General features: G+C 42.9%; 1 protein-coding gene and 1 long non-coding RNA gene across 8 annotated transcripts in view; one reads left to right on the forward strand and one right to left on the reverse strand.

The window, feature by feature from the left end:
• The first annotated feature begins 7,137 nt into the window (after positions 1 to 7,137).
• The window catches only part of POC5 (POC5 centriolar protein), a 35,901-nt gene continuing 22,560 nt past the window's right edge, over positions 7,138 to 20,478 (forward strand). The window contains exons 1-6 of one of the 7 annotated variants that reach the window (XM_083577381.1): positions 7,138 to 7,255; positions 9,598 to 9,698; positions 12,348 to 12,450; positions 17,317 to 17,427; positions 18,370 to 18,566; positions 20,297 to 20,473. In XM_083577381.1, coding sequence (XP_083433507.1) covers positions 9,615 to 9,698; positions 12,348 to 12,450; positions 17,317 to 17,427; positions 18,370 to 18,566; positions 20,297 to 20,473 — 672 coding nt within the window. In that variant the 5' untranslated portion in view covers positions 7,138 to 7,255; positions 9,598 to 9,614. The other 6 variants (XM_083577384.1, XM_083577383.1, XM_083577382.1 and 3 more) reach the window with 6 other exon arrangements.
• LOC310745271 lies at positions 13,225 to 15,023 on the reverse strand. The gene is made up of 2 exons (XR_014540054.1): positions 14,634 to 15,023; positions 13,225 to 13,697 (listed from the first exon to the last, which is right to left on the reverse strand). It is a non-coding gene; the product is annotated as an uncharacterized lncRNA (long non-coding RNA).

Consider the following 20,478-nt stretch of genomic DNA (forward strand, 5'->3'; position numbering starts at 1 on the left):
TCAGTCCTAATCTGTGGGTATGCAATTGTCTGCGCAACTGAAACCAAATATTAATTATATAAACGAAATCAAGTTCTTCGGGCAGCCTTTGGGGCACGGATTCTGAATGAGCAGGGGAACGTTGAGAGGGGACAAAAAGGGTCTTTGCCTTCACATGTCACAATCGGCATCAAAGAAGCACCATCCTAAGAAAAAAATAACAGTGCCATTGCAAGGATACACTAATCCCAGTGTTTTTAAACTCAACTCCCATGAAGCATTGTGATCAACAACAGAAGGTCCCCTAGCATAGATGCCAACTCTATGGGGCCCTGGCCCCTTCGTCCCCCTAAAAATATTTTCTGCAAGTTGGTGCCTCCCTCCCTCCCTAGGGCAGCCACCTTCCCAAAAGTCAGGCACCCCCCCCCCCCCGCTTTTCCTGGCTTGCCTCCTGGCTTTCAGCACCATATCTGGGGAGAGGCAGGCAGATAGGAGAAGTGAATGGTAGGATGGGGCAGGAGGTAGGCAAGCACATGGCCATAGCCAGGGGGGCAGCTCCCCCTAGATCCACAAATATTAGTGAAAATCATTTTGTGGGAGGTGGGGGGGTGAGAGGTGAGCAGGTGGGGGGAAGGGGAGGCCCATGTCCAGTTGTGTGTGGCAGAGGAAGGTGCAGGGAGTGGGGGGAGAAGTGTGGGTGGGGGGCCCCAATATTTTGTCTAAGTTGGCGCCTATGTCATTATTGTAGTTAACCAGACCTACAATAACATTTTATTTTTTCTTTTGTGATGTATACAATTTTTTTTTTGGTTCTGCTTTGTTTTCTACTCTTTCTTTTCTTTTCCTCTTTTTGTTTCTTATCTTACTCTGTGCACTTGTAATTATGTACTTTTTATTTTTCAGTAAAGAATATAAAATAAAAACAGTTGGCACCTATGTCCCCTAATTACTCAGACAAGCAAGCAAGCCTGATCCAGAAATTTTATTGGGTTTATCACTTGATCTGTGGATGTTGAAAGGACCAAAAACTTCCATCTTCCCAAAGCAGCTTAGCCAATCGCTACAGATGGCAGAAGTTGTAGTCCAACAACATCTGGGCTCCCTGGAGGGCTGCTGCCAGTCAGTGCAGACAACACTGGGTTACATGGACCAGTGGCCTGACTCAGTCTGAAGCAGCTTCTGGTGTTCCTAATAAAATTGCACCAGAACTCTGTTAGATCTCCTGCTGACAAGACCTTACAAGTGCTTTACAACTACATTAGCTAAAATAATCAGTCCACAAATCGGAACTTTTAATATCAATTAGTTTCTCTGTAAGGAACATTAGCTACTTATCTTTATCAAAGCATTAGCACAGTGAGCCACTGTTGCAGGAGAAGCTACAGAACTGCTATAAGAGGTAGTACTTTGATAGTGTGCAAAGCAAAGAATAAATCTGCTTCTCTAGTTAGTATTTGTTCTTTTAAAAAAAGGAGCCTAGAATATAAATAGGTTAATCTACATCAGTACAAAGCCATATTGCACATGTTGATAGAAAAGGAAATGTTGTCTACTGTTTGTTCATTTTATTTTATTTAACGAAATTCATACCACTTGAAACTCTAAAGTGGTCTACAAGAAATATTAACATATATCAATTGAAAACAGTTTGAAATTATGTTTTTTAAAAATTAAAGATAATTTAAATTAACTGTAAAAGAAACTAAAACGCATCAACATCCATGTGTCCACATAGGCTATCCTAAATAAGTGTGACTTAAGGTAAAGGTAAAGGGACCCCTGACCGTTAGGTCCAGTCGTGGACGACTCTGGGGTTGCGTGCTCATCTTGCTTTATTGGCTGAGGGAGCCGGCGTACAGCTTCCAGGTCACGTGGCCAGCATAACTAAGCCGCTTCTGGTGAACCAGAGCAGCGCATGGAAACACTGTTTACCGTCCCACCGGAGCGGTACCTATTTATCTACTTGCACTTTGACGTGCTTTCGAACTGCTAGGTTGGCAGGAGCTGGGACCGAGCAATGGGAGCTCACCCCGTCGCGGGGAATCGAACCACCGACCTTCTGATCGGCAAGCCCTAGGCTCTGTGGTTTAACCCACAGCGCCACCCGCGTCCCTTAAGTGTGACTTAAGTGGATGCCAAAAAGAGTACAGGAAAGCTGTTGGCCTTACGTCAAGAGGCAGGGATGCAATGTGGAATAAAGTCGTTTCTGAGGCCCCTCCAGGATTAGGGTCCCTGAAGCATAAGCTTCACTACTTTCATAAGAGATCTGCCCCTGTCTAAACTAGCATTAGCCTGATGATAAGGTGAGATAGGGTGGCTTCTTTTGCCACGTTCCTCCCAATTCTCTTGGAAAGCTGTTCTCCTCCCCCACCTGCTGGCCAGATCCAAAAATGGACAGGACTGCTGCATCTTTTAGTTCTGCAGAAGCGGAACCTTCAGTAGGCACAGCTTGCATGACACAACTGTTAAATGTGTGGGTATTTCACCTAGCTGTGTGGAGAAGGACAGGAAGCAAGTGGGAGAGTTAGGCAAATGGGAGAATTCGAAGTTGCACATTCCTCCACTGCCTCTCTAGGAGCAACCTGAAAACCAAAGGCCTGATTCATTTAGCATTTGGGGATCTCCTCTGCATTTTATAATTTGTGCTACAGCTACTGCGATGTACCAATTTGGCCACAGCCTTCCGAACAAAGAGGGCTTGTGGTTTTGTTCTGTTTTTATTGTGTGTAGTATTCATGGCATTATAGACTGAGAAGCTTTTTACTGCCATCCATTTAGCTTTCCCCCTGCTTGCTCTTTATCATGCTCTGGATCTTTACACTGATTCACATCCCTTATAAGAACAAAGTCTGTTTGACACTACTGAGGAATCTTTATTACCTCCTAGTAAAATCCAGTTTATAGCTGTTTCCCCTCACAATGTCATATGTATTCCAGTCACTCCTCCAGTCTTCACAAGTGATCATCTGTCAGTTCAGTGGTGCCTGAACAGTATTATGCGTTGCCACCTGCTGTAGAAGTGATGGAAATTTCTTCAGAGAAAGAAAAGTAACACAGTGGTGTATGTCCAGCTCAGGAAGTGGACTAAATCAGTGTTTCCCAACCGGGATATTCCAAGGGGGGCACAAGTGAAAATTACGTAAATGGGGGGGGGCCACAGCATGATGCTAGGGGGCCACAGAGGGAAGTGAGAAGAAAAAGAATCTTTTTAACAAAATCCTGATTGGCTGGCTATCTGCTTGGGCAATCACAAGCAGGTAAGGGGGCAGCCCAGCGCTTATTTTTGGCAAGTGCATTTTCTTCGAGCAGTCCTAGTTTGTTTCCAGGTGGAGAGAGTGATTGCTGAGGCTCCCAAGTGCCTGGCCGAGCAGAGGCGTCTGCTGCTTCTGACTTGCATCTAGTAAATAACTGTCTACTCAGACAAAAGCTGCACTGAGTTCAGTGGGCCTTACTCCCAGGTAAAGGTGTGGGGGGCTATAGTGTTTTATCTAGGCAGCCAGGGCTCCTCCGCTTGACAAGATCTTTTTATACCAGGTCAGTGAGGGCCACTTGCTTTTTAAAATTCTCATACATATACAGAACTCTCTGTGCTCCTTTTGCAGACCCTCCAAGTATCCCTATTTTCCAGGGACAGTCCCGGATTTACAGAAGTCATCCCAGTTTCTGATTTGATCCTGGGATGTCTCGCTTTTCCTTAGGACATGCCTATTTTCATCTGAGAAATATTGGAGGGTATGGTAGGACGTCCCTATTTTTATCAGAGAAGTGCTGAAAAGAGATTTTCAGTGTGAGGGTTGTGTCCCAGTAGCTCCACTGCCTACATAAACTAAAATAGCCATACTTACTCACACATGCGCTGGGTGCTGCCCAACGGGGGGGGGGCAGTGTGCATGTGTGATGTCACACGATGGGAGGGGGCTTGCTGGGGCCCACCACAGCCACGGAAAGGCTCACTGCAGCTGCAGAATATTGAGGGGGCCTGGCCCCCTGCTTGAAAATTTGGGGGGTCTCGGCCCCATGCCCCCACCTATATGGTGCCCCCACTTACTCATGTGTGAAATCCAAATGGGAGGGGCTACTATCATAGGAAGAGTCCAATCAGAGAGCACTTTGCCAGGGGACCCATGAAACCTGAAGCCAGTCATCATCTGTCAACATCCATCTCTTTGGAGCAAGATGTGGAGAGATTTCCATCTGGCAGCTCCACTGTCTCATAAGTGCACTTTCTAGTGGAGATTCAGTTCTGCGCGCTTCATAGTTATTTATAAGGATAAGCTTCATAGTAGTTCTGTAAGTTGCATTGTGGAATTGTCCGTAGGCTGCCTTTAAAATGGTACATCATAGACTGCTGCAAGCAAGAATGTGAAAATAAAAGGCTTCATTCCTCACAATTTTGAATAATAGATTTCTGCAGAACCCCCAGTTCTAGCATGAGAGATGCCTGATAATGTGTACTTTATTGTTCTTTACCTCTGGATGCAGTGGAAATTCATAGCGCTGGAGGCAAAATATGTCATCACAAATACGTTATTGGTGTACACATTGCCATTAAGAGATCTCTAGAAATGCTGGTCTTTTAAACTCATTTCAGAGGAGGCTTAGCTGATTACCTGATCTTTCTCATTTTGACAGCATTGCTTTTACCTCAGTATAGTATTAGTCGTTTGTCAGCTGATCAATGATATTTTATTGAGAAGGTTAAACAAGGGGGTGGGGAGGCAGGTAAGTCTTCTTTCTAACTAAGTAGAACCTGCAGGAAGATACTGCAGTGTGGAGTGCAACAGTGTTCTGGACAGCCAGCTCAATCCTCCTTATTGGACTGATTTTGCATATGTGCTTCACTTATTATTTAATTTAGTATTGTAGTTTCCCCAGGCCTTTTGACACCTCCCCCCTTGTGTGTAAAAATTATGCAGTTTTGGCTGCACAAAAAGCCATACGTGGATAATGATGGCTGTTAATATGTACAGGGATGTGGGTGGCACTGTGGTCTAAACCACTGAGCCTCTTGGGCTTGCTGACTGGAAGGTCGGTAGTTCGAATCCACGCAACAGGGTGAGCTCCCATTACTCTGCCTTAGCTTCTGGTAACCTAGCAGTATGAAAGCATACCAGTGCAAGTAGATAAATAGGTACCGCTGTGGCAGGAAGGTAAATGACGTTTCCGTGAGCTCTGGCTTCCGTCATGGTGATCCGTTGTGCCAGAAGCGGCTTAGTCATGCTGGCCACATGGCCTGGAAAGCTGTCTGTGGACAAACGCCAGCTCCCTCAGCCTGAGGCGAGATGAGTGCTGCACCCCAGTCACCTTTGACTGGACTTAACCATCCCGGGGTCGTTCACCTTTTTATTTTTAAACCAAGTATGCTATTATTGTAAATCTTTTTTTAAAAAATCCCTTTAAGATTAAACATTAGCATCTTTATTTTTGTAAATGTGCTGACTAATTTAAGTTGGAACTGTTCTTTGGAAATTAGTATTGAAACTGATACTCTTACTGTCAAATGCAGTGTTGTTCGCAAGTCCTCAGATGTTATGCATTAGGGGACCAAAGGTTGAAGAACAATGTCCTAATTTGTCATAAATGCTTTTAAGACTTGTTTAAAGCAAATTTTAGCGGCTTTCCATTTTGGAGGTTTAAATGGGCTTTCCACTGGGCTAATGTCACAGAATGGGAATTTACCTTCCTCTACTCTCCCCTGGAACTGTCCACACATCCTCAAAATGTGTTGATTTGTACACCGTAAGAACATAAGAGACTGATGGATCAGACCAGCGTCCCATCTAGGCCAGCATCCTGCTCTGATAGTGACCAACCACCAGGCACCTATGGGAATCTCTCAACTGCACTGCCTACAACTAACCCATAATAATAATAATAATAATAATAATAATAATAGTAATAATAATAATAAATTTTATTTATATCCCGCCCTCCCCAGCCGAAGCCGGGCTCAGGGCGGCTAACAACAATCAAATAATCAAACAATCAAATAATCCAACATTCTAAAAATATTTCATTATAAAAATTAATTAAAATCAAAATTGATGGCAACCGTTAAGCAAAATTCTGTGCAGATTGCCAGAGGAGGGGGTCAGGCTGCGCCCTGACCAAAGGCCTGGTGGAACAACTCTGTCTTGCAGGCCCTGCGGAAAGATGTCAAATCCCGCAGGGCCCTAGTCTCTTGTGACAGAGCGTTCCACCAGATTGGAGCCGCAGCAGAGAAAGCCCTGGCTCTAGTTGAGGCCAGCCTAACCACTCTGTGGCCTGGGACCTTCAGGATGTTTTTATTTGCAGACCGTAGGTTCCTCTGTGGGGCATACCTTAGCAAGTACTTCAGCCTCGCTGGCATTTTAAGTATTCCCCAGTGCCTTTACTATAGGAAACCCCATTATTTGTGAGGAAAGGCAAACGTAGCTTAAATTTTAGTGAAATAATCTGCTAAACCTCCGCAGTACAGGAGCAACTCTTGGTCATTACAGAAAGCAGGAGAATCCGGAGAATGCAGGTGCCTTCCTGTCTGCCTAGGCATTTGTTTTCAATCCCACAGCTTGGCTTTCTTCAGCCTAATTTAGTCAGGGAAAGTATTTCTGTTGCTGCTGCTGTTAAGCAGCTGGGAACGAGAAACCCTTAAGAACTAATGCAAATCATCAAGGGATCTTCCAGAAGATCTTTCTGCATTCCCCTAGACCAGGCGGAATCTTGATCAACTCAAGCACCTCCAAGTCCCGCTTATCATTTAGACTGCAATCCTGTGCACCCTCATTTCGGTGCAATCCCCACTGCGCTTAAAGGGAGCTCGCGCGCTGCTTCTGAGTAACCACAACAAACCCTCCAGCTTCGCTCCGCCCAAGCTTCGTCCCTCAGACGCGCCCCGCCTTCTCCCGCCCTTGTCACGTGGCCTTACTCCTCAACTGCCTCCTCGCTACCCGCCTCTCGGGCCCGGGCTCCCATCAACGAACCAATCAGCACGCGGGAGACGGCCCGGTCTGTTACATCAGAACTCACGCTCTGGAAGCCCTTAAAAAAAAAAATCCCTAGCCGAACTGCCCTTGCTTCTGGGGTTTTAATTGGCCTTCGTCACCGGCAAAGCCCCGCCTCCGAATGCGTGTCCGGAGTGCCGATTGGCGATCAAGCGGGCTGCGCGACACTGCCCTGTCAGCGGGTCTTTAACAAGAGGACGGGGACCAATCACAGGCGCCCTTTCTTTCCGGGCTGGCAGTTTGAAACTGTCAGGCTTCTCTTGCTGGGGAGGTGAGGAGCGGAGGAGGCTGCTCAGGTGAGGGAGGCGGCTTTCGGGGGAAGGGGCTGCGGGGACCTCGAGCCAGGGGCAGGCTGGAGAAGCACCGGGTCGCGGAGGCGCGTCGCTTTCCTCGCGTCCTGACGCGCAATAAGCGCCATTCTAAATTCTGCATCTGCCCGTTGCCTAGAGGGGCGAAAGCGTCTCTTCCCTTCTCTCCGTGCAATGCACCCTTCGCAGCACTTCCTTCTAATTGCACGCTTCTACCTGGCGCCTTCTAAGGCCTGTCGGCCCCTTTCCGACTCACAGTGCATGCACTTGTTTGTGCCTACTCAGAAGTAAGCCCCATTGAGTACAGTGGGACTTTACTCCCAGGTAGGTCTGTAAGAACTGCGGCTTTCCTGTACCAGTGTACCTAGCGACGCTCTCTTTTGGGTTGCCTAGAGGAAAGCAGGAGTTAAAGGAGATGGTGTGGTTAGAGGGCTGGGCTGTACAGGAGAGCAGGCTTCATAATCCCGACTCGATGGGTGGCCTTGGTCCAGTCCAGGCATAGGCAAACTCAGCCCTCCAGATGTTTTTGGACTTCAGTTCCCATCATCCCTGACCACTGGTCCTGTTAGCTAGGGATCATGGGAGTTGTAGTCCGAAAAACATCTGGAGGGTCGAGTTTGCCTATGCCTGGTCCAGTCACTCAGTCTCTCAGCCTAACTTGCCTCACAGGATTGTTAAGAGGATGAAATGAGGATGGGGAGAACCATGCAAGCTGCTTGGAGCTCTTTGGGGGGGAATGGCAAGGTGTAGATGTAGTGAGAAATAAATAAGTAATCAAAAATAATGTCGCCGCTGACTGAAGACCAATACAACAAAAAGAAAAAAAACCCATATGGGTGTGACTGTCAGTCCAGTAGTAGCCTTACTGCTACAAAATGCTTGCTAACATGCCTTTTACACTACTGTTGTTAATGCGCACAACGTATGTTTTTTCACAGCACTTTAATTCACATTCCGTGAACTTGAGCAGACCCATGCTTGAAGGTACATGTGTGTGTTTTAAGTCTGTTGGGTTGCCTAAGCAACCTGGTTACCTACTTTTCCCTCAGCCGTTTCTTACTCCCAACCTAAGCCATATGAGCTGAATTAGTGACTATAGAAAAGTTGCTGTCTCCCTCTCTTACGTCCTCATTAAAATTTGGAGATGAGCTTCCTTGCAGCCTTCTTGTTACTGTGCGTGATATGCTTTAAACACTCTTTAAAGTGCTATAAATTGGCTACTTTGCACATTTTCAGGACAGCTGGATAAAATTGAAATATGGCCGCCTTAACCTCCTGTGTCTGCATCTGTTGTGCATTAGCCTTAAGCAACACTTTAGAGCTGATTAAGATAAAAGCTTGATTGAAATAGGAGCTGAAAGAGTATTTCTGCATGCTGTTGGTACCTTTACTTGAGTAATGCTTCCCCAAAAGCAGTGAACTACTCCATTTGTCTTAATCAAGACCTGCAGATTCTGCTTATGTGACCTTAGAAGACTCTTTACAGTTATTCAAAACAGGTTCTTGCCACATAGGCTGGATCTGTCTTATAACTTGAAAGAGTTTCTAGCAGGCTCCATATTTGGAGGGTGGAAGCTTAGTGTATGGTATAAAGAAGGTGATTATATAGACCAAATTAGGTTATTTTGCAGTGCAAGCTAACTTGCTTCTAGTTAACCTGTGAATATGTGTTAGAATGTTTTATGGTGGTCTTAACTTGTACATTGCATTGCATTGCAAAAAAGAAAAGAAAAAGAATGGTATAGAGACAAGGTGTCAGGCCATGTTTTAGATTTTTACCTCTTTTTGTTTTACTCAAAACAGTATTATTAGTTTCTAATCAGTATTATTAGTTTTTGATTTCTGGTTCTTATTTATATTTTATTGAATAATCCCACTTTTCTTTTGAACAAAACTCCAAGTCATTACCAGACGAATAATTAAAAACAATATCAAAGCCTATTAACAGTAAATCAATAATAACAAAACAGCAATATCACTCCCCAAAAGCAGGGAAAGCAACAAAATTTAAGTGTTGGTCCCTTATGATTTTATTCAATACAGTATTCTAGTTAGTGTAAACAGGAGGGTGCAGATTCTTCTTAGAAAGCCAGCCTTATTACACTTTTTGGGAAGAGAGTGGCAAGTAAGGAAGTACTCTGCTTCCTAGCCTAAATGAACCACAAATATTGAACTAGAACTGGTTATGGAAAAGTTTGTGACCCCGTAAGATTACCTGCCTCAAATTTGGAGCCCATTAATGATTTAGAAGAACGTTTGGCCAATACGTATGAAGAAATGGGATTTGGATAAAAAAATGAAGTTCACCCTCTGGATATTTTTTTTAATAGGTATACCTTAGTGTGGGATGTCATCATCTGAAGAGAACAGCACAAGTCCAGTTTTGCCAAAAGACTCTGATCGAGGGAGTTCTGTTTCTTCAGAACTTCAGGTGGGCTAGAAATAGGTTTTGGAAATTGTGCAGTGTTTTTTAAAAGTGCATGTCTTAAGAACTGTTAACTTTCATTTAGATCCTATTCACCTGTAAATCTAGCAGAATGAAACAGTACAAAATGTCTGTGGAGAAGAATAAGTGTAGTACAATGTACATCTCCGTAAATAAATGCAGCATCTCGACCTTTTATAACTGCCACAAGTAGATGCTCAAATTTCTAATCTTCTATGTATTTTTATCTAAGGGTGGGCACAACTCTGCCACACTAGGCTGAGGTAAGGCTGGAAGGTGGACCGGCAGCCATGGCTCTGAGTGGCACTCTGCACATGTTTGTTCAAAGCATGCTGTTAGGAACCAGTACTGTTTGCACATTTGGACTTCAGATCAGTGGGTCTAATCCTCCTGATGGCTATGCACAGGCCCAAGCTAGCATAATTTGAATGCTGGCTGCTCCCTGACTGTAGCTCTCCTGAGGAAACCAGATCCTTAGCCCATCAAGAAGGCGCACTTTCTCAGTCATGAATGGGCGTTTGGGTGTCAGCCCTTCAGAGAGGGAGAGCCGCCTTGTTGACTCTGAGTGTGAGTACTTGGGTGAAAAGGTTGTCTGTTTCAGGATGCTTGCTGAAGTGGCTTCTGAGTGGCAATATTGTAGAAGCTGTGTCGTAAGTAATATTATTAAATTTCTGTCCCACCCTTCTTCCCAAAAGAACCCAGGGTGGCAAACATCAAAATGACTGAAGAATACAATTTAAAAATAAATAAATAAGGAACATTAAAAAATATTTAGAACATCTAAAAACATTTAAAAGCTATTGTATCTCACAGTTCCTAATTTCAAGGTTGCCCTGGCCAGTATCTTGTAGCCACCAAATGTTGGTAATAAACAGGAATGTTCTAAAATTTCTTCTGAAAGTCAGTGATGAGGGAGGTGGGTGCACCTCACTAGGGAGCACATTCCACAAATGAGGAACCACCACTGAGAATGCCCTGTCACAGGCCAATTCCAACCAGGCAGCAGCCAGAGGCAGCACCACCAACAAGGTTTCCCCTGCTGATCATAGGCCCTGAGGTGGTTGAAGTAGTTACCGTAATAGTGTTGCCTTCTCTCAGTAGCTTTGCTATCAAGGACTAAGCTCAGCAGCAACAATTTAGAAGACTTGTGAGACACATCTTACCATCTGCTTCCCAGTTGCCACCACCAAAGAGACAGAAGCCCTGTGAATCCAACCCTCCCCCTAGGTATTATTATTACAATTATTACTCCTACTGTTAGATATTATTGTCAACATCCACTGTTGGGTGCAAAACCAGCAGTGATGTCCATTGCATGGGTATTTTCCATGAGGCCACTGCAGGTGGCGGGTTCTTCTCTTGGTGGTTGAATGAAGGTGAGGCTCTGTATTCTGATCCATGTCATCAGATCTCAGAGCCCTCACTTTTGGGATAGCTAAGAAAGGACTTATGTTGGCCCAGGTAAGAGAGGAGGTCGAGATGCTGGCCCCACAAGTGCACTGCGTACTTCTTACGTCATATGAATTTCTTGGCAACTATATTCTGTCCTTTTTAAATGTGCTGCTTTTCTGGTGCTTGCTCCCTAGTAAGTGTGCTTATGGTCACAGTATTTTTTGTATTAGGTGGGATATGTGTTTTAATTAGTTCAGGACTACGTTTTTACTTTCGAAATACTCTTATGAGTTGGTAATTATGAACCTATTTGTTTTGAGATTGGTTTTTCATCAGTTACATTTTGATGAATTGTTTAATGGGCTGTTACCATATACAGTGGTACCTCAGGTTACATACGCTTCAGGTTACAGACTCCGCTAACCCAGAAATAGTGCTTCAGGTTAAGAACTTTGCTTCAGGATGAGAACAGAAATCATGGTCTGGCGGCGCGGCGGCAGCAGGAGGCCCCATTAGCTAAAGTGGTGCTTCGGGTTAAGAACAGTTTCAGGTTAAGTACGGACCTCCGGAACGAATTAAGTACTTAACCTGAGGTACCACTGTAATGCCTTAAAGTATTGCCTAATTTTGAACAAACAGTGTGTTTGGTGGTGCTGTGTTTGTTTTTTTTATATGATTTTGTCAGTTTTGTTGTAGTCTTGAGCATTATATGTGTTAATACAGTATATAAATAAAACAGACATTAGGTGTTAGTGATTTGAGTAACTCAGTTTAAATATTGGGAATGGTGTTTGAAAAACCAACAAGCTATCACAGCAGGGGGGTGGGGGAAATAGGAGGGCAAGACCCCAGAAGCCATGTCTTTCTCCATTCAGCAACTAAGAGATTTGGCAAGCAGGGAAACCTTGAGACCAGCAGCCTGCTTTGTATGGAAGAAGGAATGAGCAAGGATGGAAATAGAAAGAGAGCAAGTGAAACTTCCTCCATTTTGAACTTTTGATTTGGCAACAAATTTTGCAATTCTTTGCATTACGTTATGGCCCCCTAAATGATGAACAGCATATTAATGCATAGAAAGATACAATAAAAGTACAATGAATACTAAGACAATTTTCCAAACAATATAAGATAGCAAAAGCAGGATGCGTGAAAATAGCCTTCCTATACAGTAAACTGGCACAAACTGTTGCACTCAACCCAGTCACTGCCTTTGACATCAGTCTTGTGGTCCTTTTATGACAGGATGAATACGAAGAGCTGCTTCGTTATGCTGTAGTTACCCCAAAGTTTGAACCAAGTGTATTACGGCAGTCGGATCGCATAGAGGTTCGCCAGCAGTCTGCAGGTAACTTGTGATAGAAAATGGATATTTATCAGGAGATAAGGGGAGATTTGTTTTTTTTATGAAAGGAAGTTATCTCCAACTCTCTGAAATGCCAGTGCAGGAAAGGGTGTTACTACTGATTAGAATGAAGGCTCTCCCATGCCTTATAATTTGAAATGGATTACCTTGACTGGTATGTGAGCATATTGCAAAGGTTGGCAATGACATTTTATTTGCACTGTATACCCAGGATTAAACCTGAACTCTTTTTCATGCTCAAATGCTCCGCTACCAAGTAAACCTCATAACCCAGATGAGGATGACTTTGTGCTGTCCCACATGAAATATACTCGTACTTTGCCTGATCTTCAACGAAGCATTCTAAAATTGTTCAGAGTTTCCCATTGGCATGATATCTAATTCATGGTAACTTGTTAACTCATAATATGATTTACTTTAATGAGATTTCACAGCACATATTCATTTGTCAGTTTATGTATGTGCTATATTTTTATACGTTTGCTAAGCAGAGTAGACTAGTTCTGGCCAAACTGAACATTTAATTCATCCTATCTAGTCATTATGTTCTTATAATCTGGCGCCTTGTAGTATTTTTCTTTCTTGGAAGACAGGAGTGATTGACTTTTAATGATTTGTTTCAGACATTGTTTTTAGTTAACAATATATATCCTGAGGCATTTTGAAAAGTAACATTTGCATTAATATTGTTTCCTTTTGAAAACGTTCAATAGTTTTAATCTTTCAAGGCATTCAGAAAGTATGACATCCCTATAGTTCCAATTTTTACAGGCATTTATTCAAAATTACAAAAGTTTGTTTATTTACTTTGCAAGAAAAACAAACTAGGACAGTTTGAAGTGGCAAGATTGTATAGAATCTTAAGAGATGCAGCAGTTCTTACTAGGACTTGGTTTTGCTCATATTTATAGTGGCTTCAGGAATTCTTATGATTCTTGCATCTTCAAATGGATGCAGTTCTGCTTCACTATCAGTTTGACTAGTGATATGAAGATCTGGGGGAAAACTGGAAAAATAGGGGGTGGACCTGCCCCCTCTTTTTCTGGGCTTCTTTCCAATTTTTCTCTTTGTTGTTTTCTGGACCTTCACGTCTTTAAGCTTGACACAGCAGCACAATAACACCCACACTCTCTGTCTCTTGCTTGTACTCCTGAGACATATTTTAAACATAGCCAGCTTTGCATAAAAAGACACGCTGGGTGTTTTTGTCTAGGAAATACAAATCAAGCCTGAAAAACAGAAGTACAGATAATGGGCCTTCACTATGTTTTTAATGCTTACATCGCTAAGGCCTTTCTTTTCTTTTTAAAACACCTTTATCAATTTAAGAAATGACTATCCCCGTCCTTTGTCAGCAGGGTGGGTCACAACAAATACATACATTCTTGAATGTTACATTGAAACTGGGACTCTATCTGCTTGATATCAGGGTTCTAGGCTTGTGTGCTCCTTATCTGTTTCGTCCCCTGTAGGTAGAAGGCTCCTTTTACCAGTCTTTCCATTCAACAGGCATAATTTATTGTGTTATACCTTGTTAAACCTTAACTTTTTGCTTTTCTATGATCCAGTTTGAACATCATGGCAAACTATAGATAATGGTTTTCCATGATGGTATAGAAGACTCCCGCTTTTCTCTTCCCCTCTAGCCCAGTACCCCAGGACCCACTTTTAACCCAAATATTCATTTGGGGACCCATTTCTTAATCTTTTACCACATATCTGCATGGTGTTAGTGCTCCTGTCACAATCCACCTTGGATTAGGCCATGACCCACTACTAGATTTCCAACCTATCAGATGAAGACCCGTTCTCTAGCCAACGGGAGCAGCAAAGCACGATCCCTGGTTTCATGTTATGTTCTAACTAGGCATCATGATTTGTTTTTACTTCAAACATTTTTTTAAAAAAAGATATACCGTATACCCCGCTTTCACCACATCTGGGTCTAAAAGTGCCAAGGTTTATTCTTGGCTCATGACTTGGGGCAAAATAAATCATAATCCCTAGTAATGTGGAGCCAGACATCTTAGTTTGTTGCTCCTGCTGGCTAGAGGAAAGGAATGAAGCAGGAGCCTTCTATAAAATCATGGAAAACCTATTAACTGTGGCTTACTTACCATGATGTACAAACATTGCCTTTGTCTTTCAGCTAATAGTCATCTTACCACATTAAGAGTTTTGCTGTTACATTTCTGAACCTTCTACTTTTCTCTTCTTCCAACATCTATTTCTTCTCTCCTATATTTCTTTCCTGATCATTTAGCCTTTTTGTTTCTTTCCTTGTGTTCACATTTCTACTTGTGATGTTGAGTGTTTGGCCACCCACTGGATCATACCAGAAGCCTTGTCTTTGTCTCTAGCTTGGAGCTGAGGCAGGTTTCTGAAGTTCCACAGTTTCATTTCATAGACAACAAAATGAAAGGTTTAGATAATGATGCCGTCTTGAGTTTTTACTGCAGGGTCTGCACATGCAAACATATTTTATTAGCCTTGTATGCCGAGTGAGGGACAAGCACTTGAGGGTAAATTGGTCCTTTTGTCACTGAGTAAGCATGAGTCAGAAGACCTTGCACAAAATAGATCTTTAAATAAACAAATTATGTACAGCAGCAAAACTGCTAGAATTCAAATTATTGCAAGACTCTAGAATTCTACAGTAGTTCTAAGAGCAGTTGTAAGATGGTCTCCTACTGGATATGTACTCACATCCTTAATGGGGAGGGAACGCTTTTGCAAGCTAATATCAGCTTAGCTGCTGTTGTAGTAACCCCAACCTGTATGACAAAACACCGTTAGGAATTTCTCCTCCTCCTCAAACCATCTGGAGATCACAGTGGCTTTCCTACTGCTGAGCTGACATTGGAGCCTAACAGTGTCTTGCGTGAGCCCAGCTCATTCTTCTCTAGTAAGTGTGTCCAGTAGGTGATGAAATTTCTAGTTTTTGGCAGCAAGACAGTTACCAAGCAGGCAGCCTTCACATTAGATCATGTTCATTGAAGAAGGAACTGACAAGAGTTTATAATAGCCATCTAGTTCACAGATGGAGTTTAATTTTGTGGCTGAAGTACATTCTTGAATGCGTATGCAAAATGGCCCCTTCTAAAATATGTAGAACAAAACCCTGGGTTGGATCCAGTGAAGTCACTGAGGGAGTGAACAACTTCAGCTTGCACAGCAGAATTTCCCCTCACCCACTGCACCCCCCAAAATCTGATTGGGGTTCCCCAGTACATTGGGGAACCAATGTGGTGTAGTGGTTAAGAGCGGTAGATTCGTAATCTGGTGAACTGGGTTTGTGTCTCCGCTCCTCCACATGCAGCTGCTTGGGCTAGACCTTGGGCTAGTCACACTTCTCTGAAGTCTCTCAGCCCCACTCACCTCACAGAGTGTGTGTTTTGGGGGAGGAAGGGAAAGGAGAATGTTAGCCGCTTTGAGACTCCTTTGGTTAGTGATAAAGCGGGATATCAAATCCAAACTCTTCTTCTTCTCTTCTTGCAAGTTCTTCCACTCATACAATGACTCGGTTAGATTCAACCACCTGAAAGTCACTTCTGCAGTCCTCTCCCGTTTCAAGGGCCCTTGTGTCTGAGAGTGTTTAACAAAGGCATGAGTATCAAGCATAAAGCCAGTCTTGAAAAGGATGGTCATATTCCCTTATCATGGGATGTCTGTAGGTGGAGTGCTTTTGTGAACTCCCACAAATGCATGCATAGAAAAAGGGCATGAATTGCCAGGGATTTGGGCATGTTGGGGAGGAAATGAAAGAGAAACTTGTAGTTCTTGAAGCAAACCTGGCTATGTAGGTATGGATACTGCAACCTGGACTGGCATATTTCCAGCTTTATGGAGCCTGGTCATCCAAAGCAGCAAGTATGTGGAAATGTTCTGGGAAGTATTGACCTCTTATTTTTTATCTGCCTGGTTTTACCCAGTACACATCTGCTTTTCATTAGAATTATGAACTCTGCATTTGGGACTGCCATCGTCTCATAAGCTGTAGAGTTTTAGTACTGTGAGCATCCAGAAGAGTTGATGCTTTTGCAAAAATTTTGAACTGAAAAACCTGTTTTGTGCATTAAATCTAGTATGCTTTGGTGGGAGAACTCCAATTACTAATAACAAGCCTTCCTTTGAAATGATAGATCTAAGGATAACAATTATCTTCAAAGAAGCTTCCTGTCTTATAAAGAAGAAATATCAGAATAAAACAGGCTGCAGTGTTAAATCTAGCATTTGAATGGTTTTAACACTAAAATTTAATTTCCTGTCCTGTGTTATCTGCTTAGTTAATTAAATCTGAAAACTTGTAAGACTGATGCAATAAATTACTGAGCAGCAGTGACTCATCTCCAGGCGGTTAAGTGCTGCTTTCTCAAGGTGCTGGTCCTCCAGTATTGAACTGTTGCACTTCAGTGGATCTGTGTTAAAGCTGACTTTATCTCTTGTCTATGAAAATATATTGCCAAACTTTCTACTGTGTTGTTAGCAGCCCCTTGTGATTTTCTAATGCTTGGCATTTTATTTTTCACCCAGTAAATCTAGCATTTAGTGAAATTTCCCTTTCAGCAGGAAGTAACAGACTTTGGAACACACACAAATAAATTGTTTGTTCCTCTTCCTCAACTGAAAGGCTTTGGAGAGCTCTAGTGCAAAGTCAGTTACACCAAGACTGCAATCCTGCTACTGCCTGCTTCCATTCTAACAGTATTAGGAGAGTATATTGGGACCATTTTGTTAGTGTTGCAATCCTAGTTTCAGTTTCCAACATAAGGATATTTTCATTAGTGGTATTCTGAAGTGCCCTATACCAGCCTATGCAAATCTGGTCAATCCTCATATTTGAAACAGGAATAAGTCCAGTAATGGATGAACGCAGATGTGAAGCTGCAGCAGTGAGACGGAGGAAACATGGGAGACCTTCTGATTTTGCTACATCTACTCGGACAACAAGGATAGAAGGTATAACTTAACTGGGGTGAGAAATAAAATTTTGACTCGTATCTACTGCTTAAAAACTCTCATTAAGGTTCAGTTTACAGATACGGCACATAGAGGTTTCATGCTTTTCTTTTTCAAATAAATTATGCTGAAATTGTGTCTGGCCCAAGCTAACTTGATGGGTGCCTAGGGGTTTGAACTGACTGTTAACACACGATTTTACCAGCAAGTTTGCTCAGTGTCCAGACTATGGTCTGTCGAGTGTACGTATTTCTAGAATAGCTACTATGTAGAGAAGCATGAGGGGTGATCTTTACATGGAATGGGGCATTGCCTCTTCCACCACCACCCCATGATAAATATCCCTTCTGCTTAATCTCAAAACTGCCTCCCCACCCCTTTTTTAAAAAAATAGTTTCTGTTACCATTGGGGGAAGGTTTAAGAAATGCTTTGCTGTGGAAACCATCTTTGTTAAAGGGATTCTTTATATCGTGGTTCAACTATGTACAGTATATAATTTCTGTGTTAGGACATAGCAGGAAGCCATTAACTATGGTTTAGCAAATGGCGAATTCCTGGGGTGGGCTTACGGTATCAGTCTCTTAAGATCAAATAGCTTGCTTACAGTGACCAGCAAAAACTTCCCAGGCAACAACTGTGCTAGTTTGTTGCTGCAACAGAAGGTGCTAAGGCATCTAATGAAGTCAACAAGCCCCATGTTGATGGAATGGATCCACTGCACAATGGGAGTCAGCCAGTGTTGAACCTTGCTATGGTGCAAGCACGAAAGCATACCCTGTAATAAATTTGTTTTCCAATTAAGATGCCACAGTACTTTTTGCTGTGTTGAAAAAAGCCAACATTGGCTTTGTAAACCTTTTGTTTGACTTGCACCAAGTAAGTTCAGTGATAGGATGTGGAAAATCTAAATGCCCTTTTCATGTTTCTTTTCTTTTTTTCAGTTTCAACAGCAATAAAGGAGCCGGCTCGTACGAACGCGGGGGGACTTTGCCCAGTCCGTTCAGAAGACAGCTCTTCAGAAGGGTCCTCATCTAGTCAAAAAGATATTCAGGAGTCAAATGTGACTGATTTAAGCCTTTCGGATGAAAGAGTGACCCAAATAGAGAGCATACTTGATCTCTGGAGTGGAAGTCTTAAGGTATTTAACTTTGCATTAATTATAAAATCATCTTGCAGATAGCTTTGTCTTTTGCAACATTTTGAATATTTAGTGACAAAATGTGCATGGGAAATGCATGTTGAGTGCTTTGGCCAAGTAAAATAAAGTGGTGTTTTCAAAAGGCTCTAAGTCAAATCCTGTACTGTTCGCAGGACCTACCTGAGCAGTACTGAGCCACATGGCTCAGGTGGCAGATTGGGAGGGGTGTGGCTCATGTTCCTCCCCATATGCCACTACCATGGCTACTCCTCCCCACCGGCCACCACTGCTGCCTGTCCACCCAAGCCCCTCTTCATGGCATTGATCTTGCCAGTCCTGCTACCACTAACACAGTGGCAATGCAAGGTAAGCTGGAAGCAAGAAGATATGGTGCGGTCTGCCCACCTCAGCTTGTGCCAGCCCTTGGAACAAAATCCCCAGTTCTAGAAATGTTTCCTTCTATCACTGCTTCTGCGGGGTTTTATAAGATTAAAGAACCAACCTTGATAGAGTGGCATTTGAACACATCTTTTGTGTGTAAAAAATGATCTTTTGATCTCAAAAGTTCGTCATGTCAAAAAGGTTGTTTAAAAAGGAAAACAACTGAGAACCTGTGCGTAATAAACCCCAACGAAAGATACACTGCACTGTTTTTTTAAATAGCAAAACAGCTTCAGAAGCAGCAAATTTAGACTGTAGGAGTAGGTGGGGGCAGGACTTTTTGCTTACCCATTGTTTCGCTGCTCTGAGACACCCAGCCCCAGCTGTTCTTCCCCAGTGGAGCTTCACATGCAAATAGACAAGAGGGCTCCGCTGCTCTAAATTCTTTTTCTTCTAATATTGCTTTTCTGCTACTGCTTCTTTTTTTGAAGTGCTATAGTCTCAGTGGCTGTGCCTCATGTCTAGTTAGAGGAAGGTTAGTCAATATGATACCCTCCTGATGTTGTTGGCTACAGTTCCCATCATCCACTTGATCACTGGCCAGCCAGCTGGGGCTGATGGGAGTAGTATTCCCAAACGGCACACATTGACGTCCGCTGAGATAGAGCCTAAGGCTGCAAGTCCCTCTGAAAGAGAAAACAGCCTGGACTGCAGATTAGAAACCAAATTCCCTCCACTTGGAACTCTGAACAACAGCTGTCAAAATATAATTACACTCCTGCCTTCTTAAGATTGGATTACCTGAGTGAAACGTATATGGAAAAATTGGCATTTGAATGAGCCATTTGCATTGGACTCGCATATCAAAGCAAGTAAAAAAACAAAACCATCTGCCTTGTGTTTCTGTGATACTGGGCTCTTGTGGTCCAATGTTCTAATTTAACTGCTCTCCAGAGAAGGCCCTGCATAGGTTCTATGGGTTCATGAATTTAGATGTTCAAAGCTGACACCTAAATGTGAGCCAGTCATTTGATTGATTGTTCCATACTGCTTTTATATTGCTGTGCATCACCCTGATATTTTGTGGAAAGGCAGTATATAGATACTTTCATAAACAATAAATAAATGTCATGTACCAGAGAGCCTGAATGTGTGTTGTGGCATGTGAAAAAGATGTGCTGTCCTCTTTCTGCTCGTACATACTTCTTAATGCAGCATTAATATCGGTTAACTTTTCTGTGGAATGTGGAACTACTTTCTATAATAGCAGTGATACATTTCATTGTATGTGTTTGGTGGGCTAGGGTTCGTTCAATTTCTTCACTAAACTTCCCCCTTTAATTCTTCAGACCAATGTTCTGACTGAACTGAGGAAATGGAAGCTTCATTTCATTGAACATCACACGCTAGAACTGAGACAAGAAAGAGAAAAACATGCAGCCCATGTGAGACAATTGACCAATCAGATGGAGAACCTGAAGGAACTGCTGCATACATATGAGATTTCAATAGGGAGAAAAGATGAGGTAAC

Source organism: Podarcis filfolensis (genome assembly GCF_964270895.1).
Source record: "Podarcis filfolensis genome assembly, chromosome: 11".
Taxonomy (NCBI): Eukaryota; Metazoa; Chordata; class Lepidosauria; order Squamata; family Lacertidae; genus Podarcis; species Podarcis filfolensis.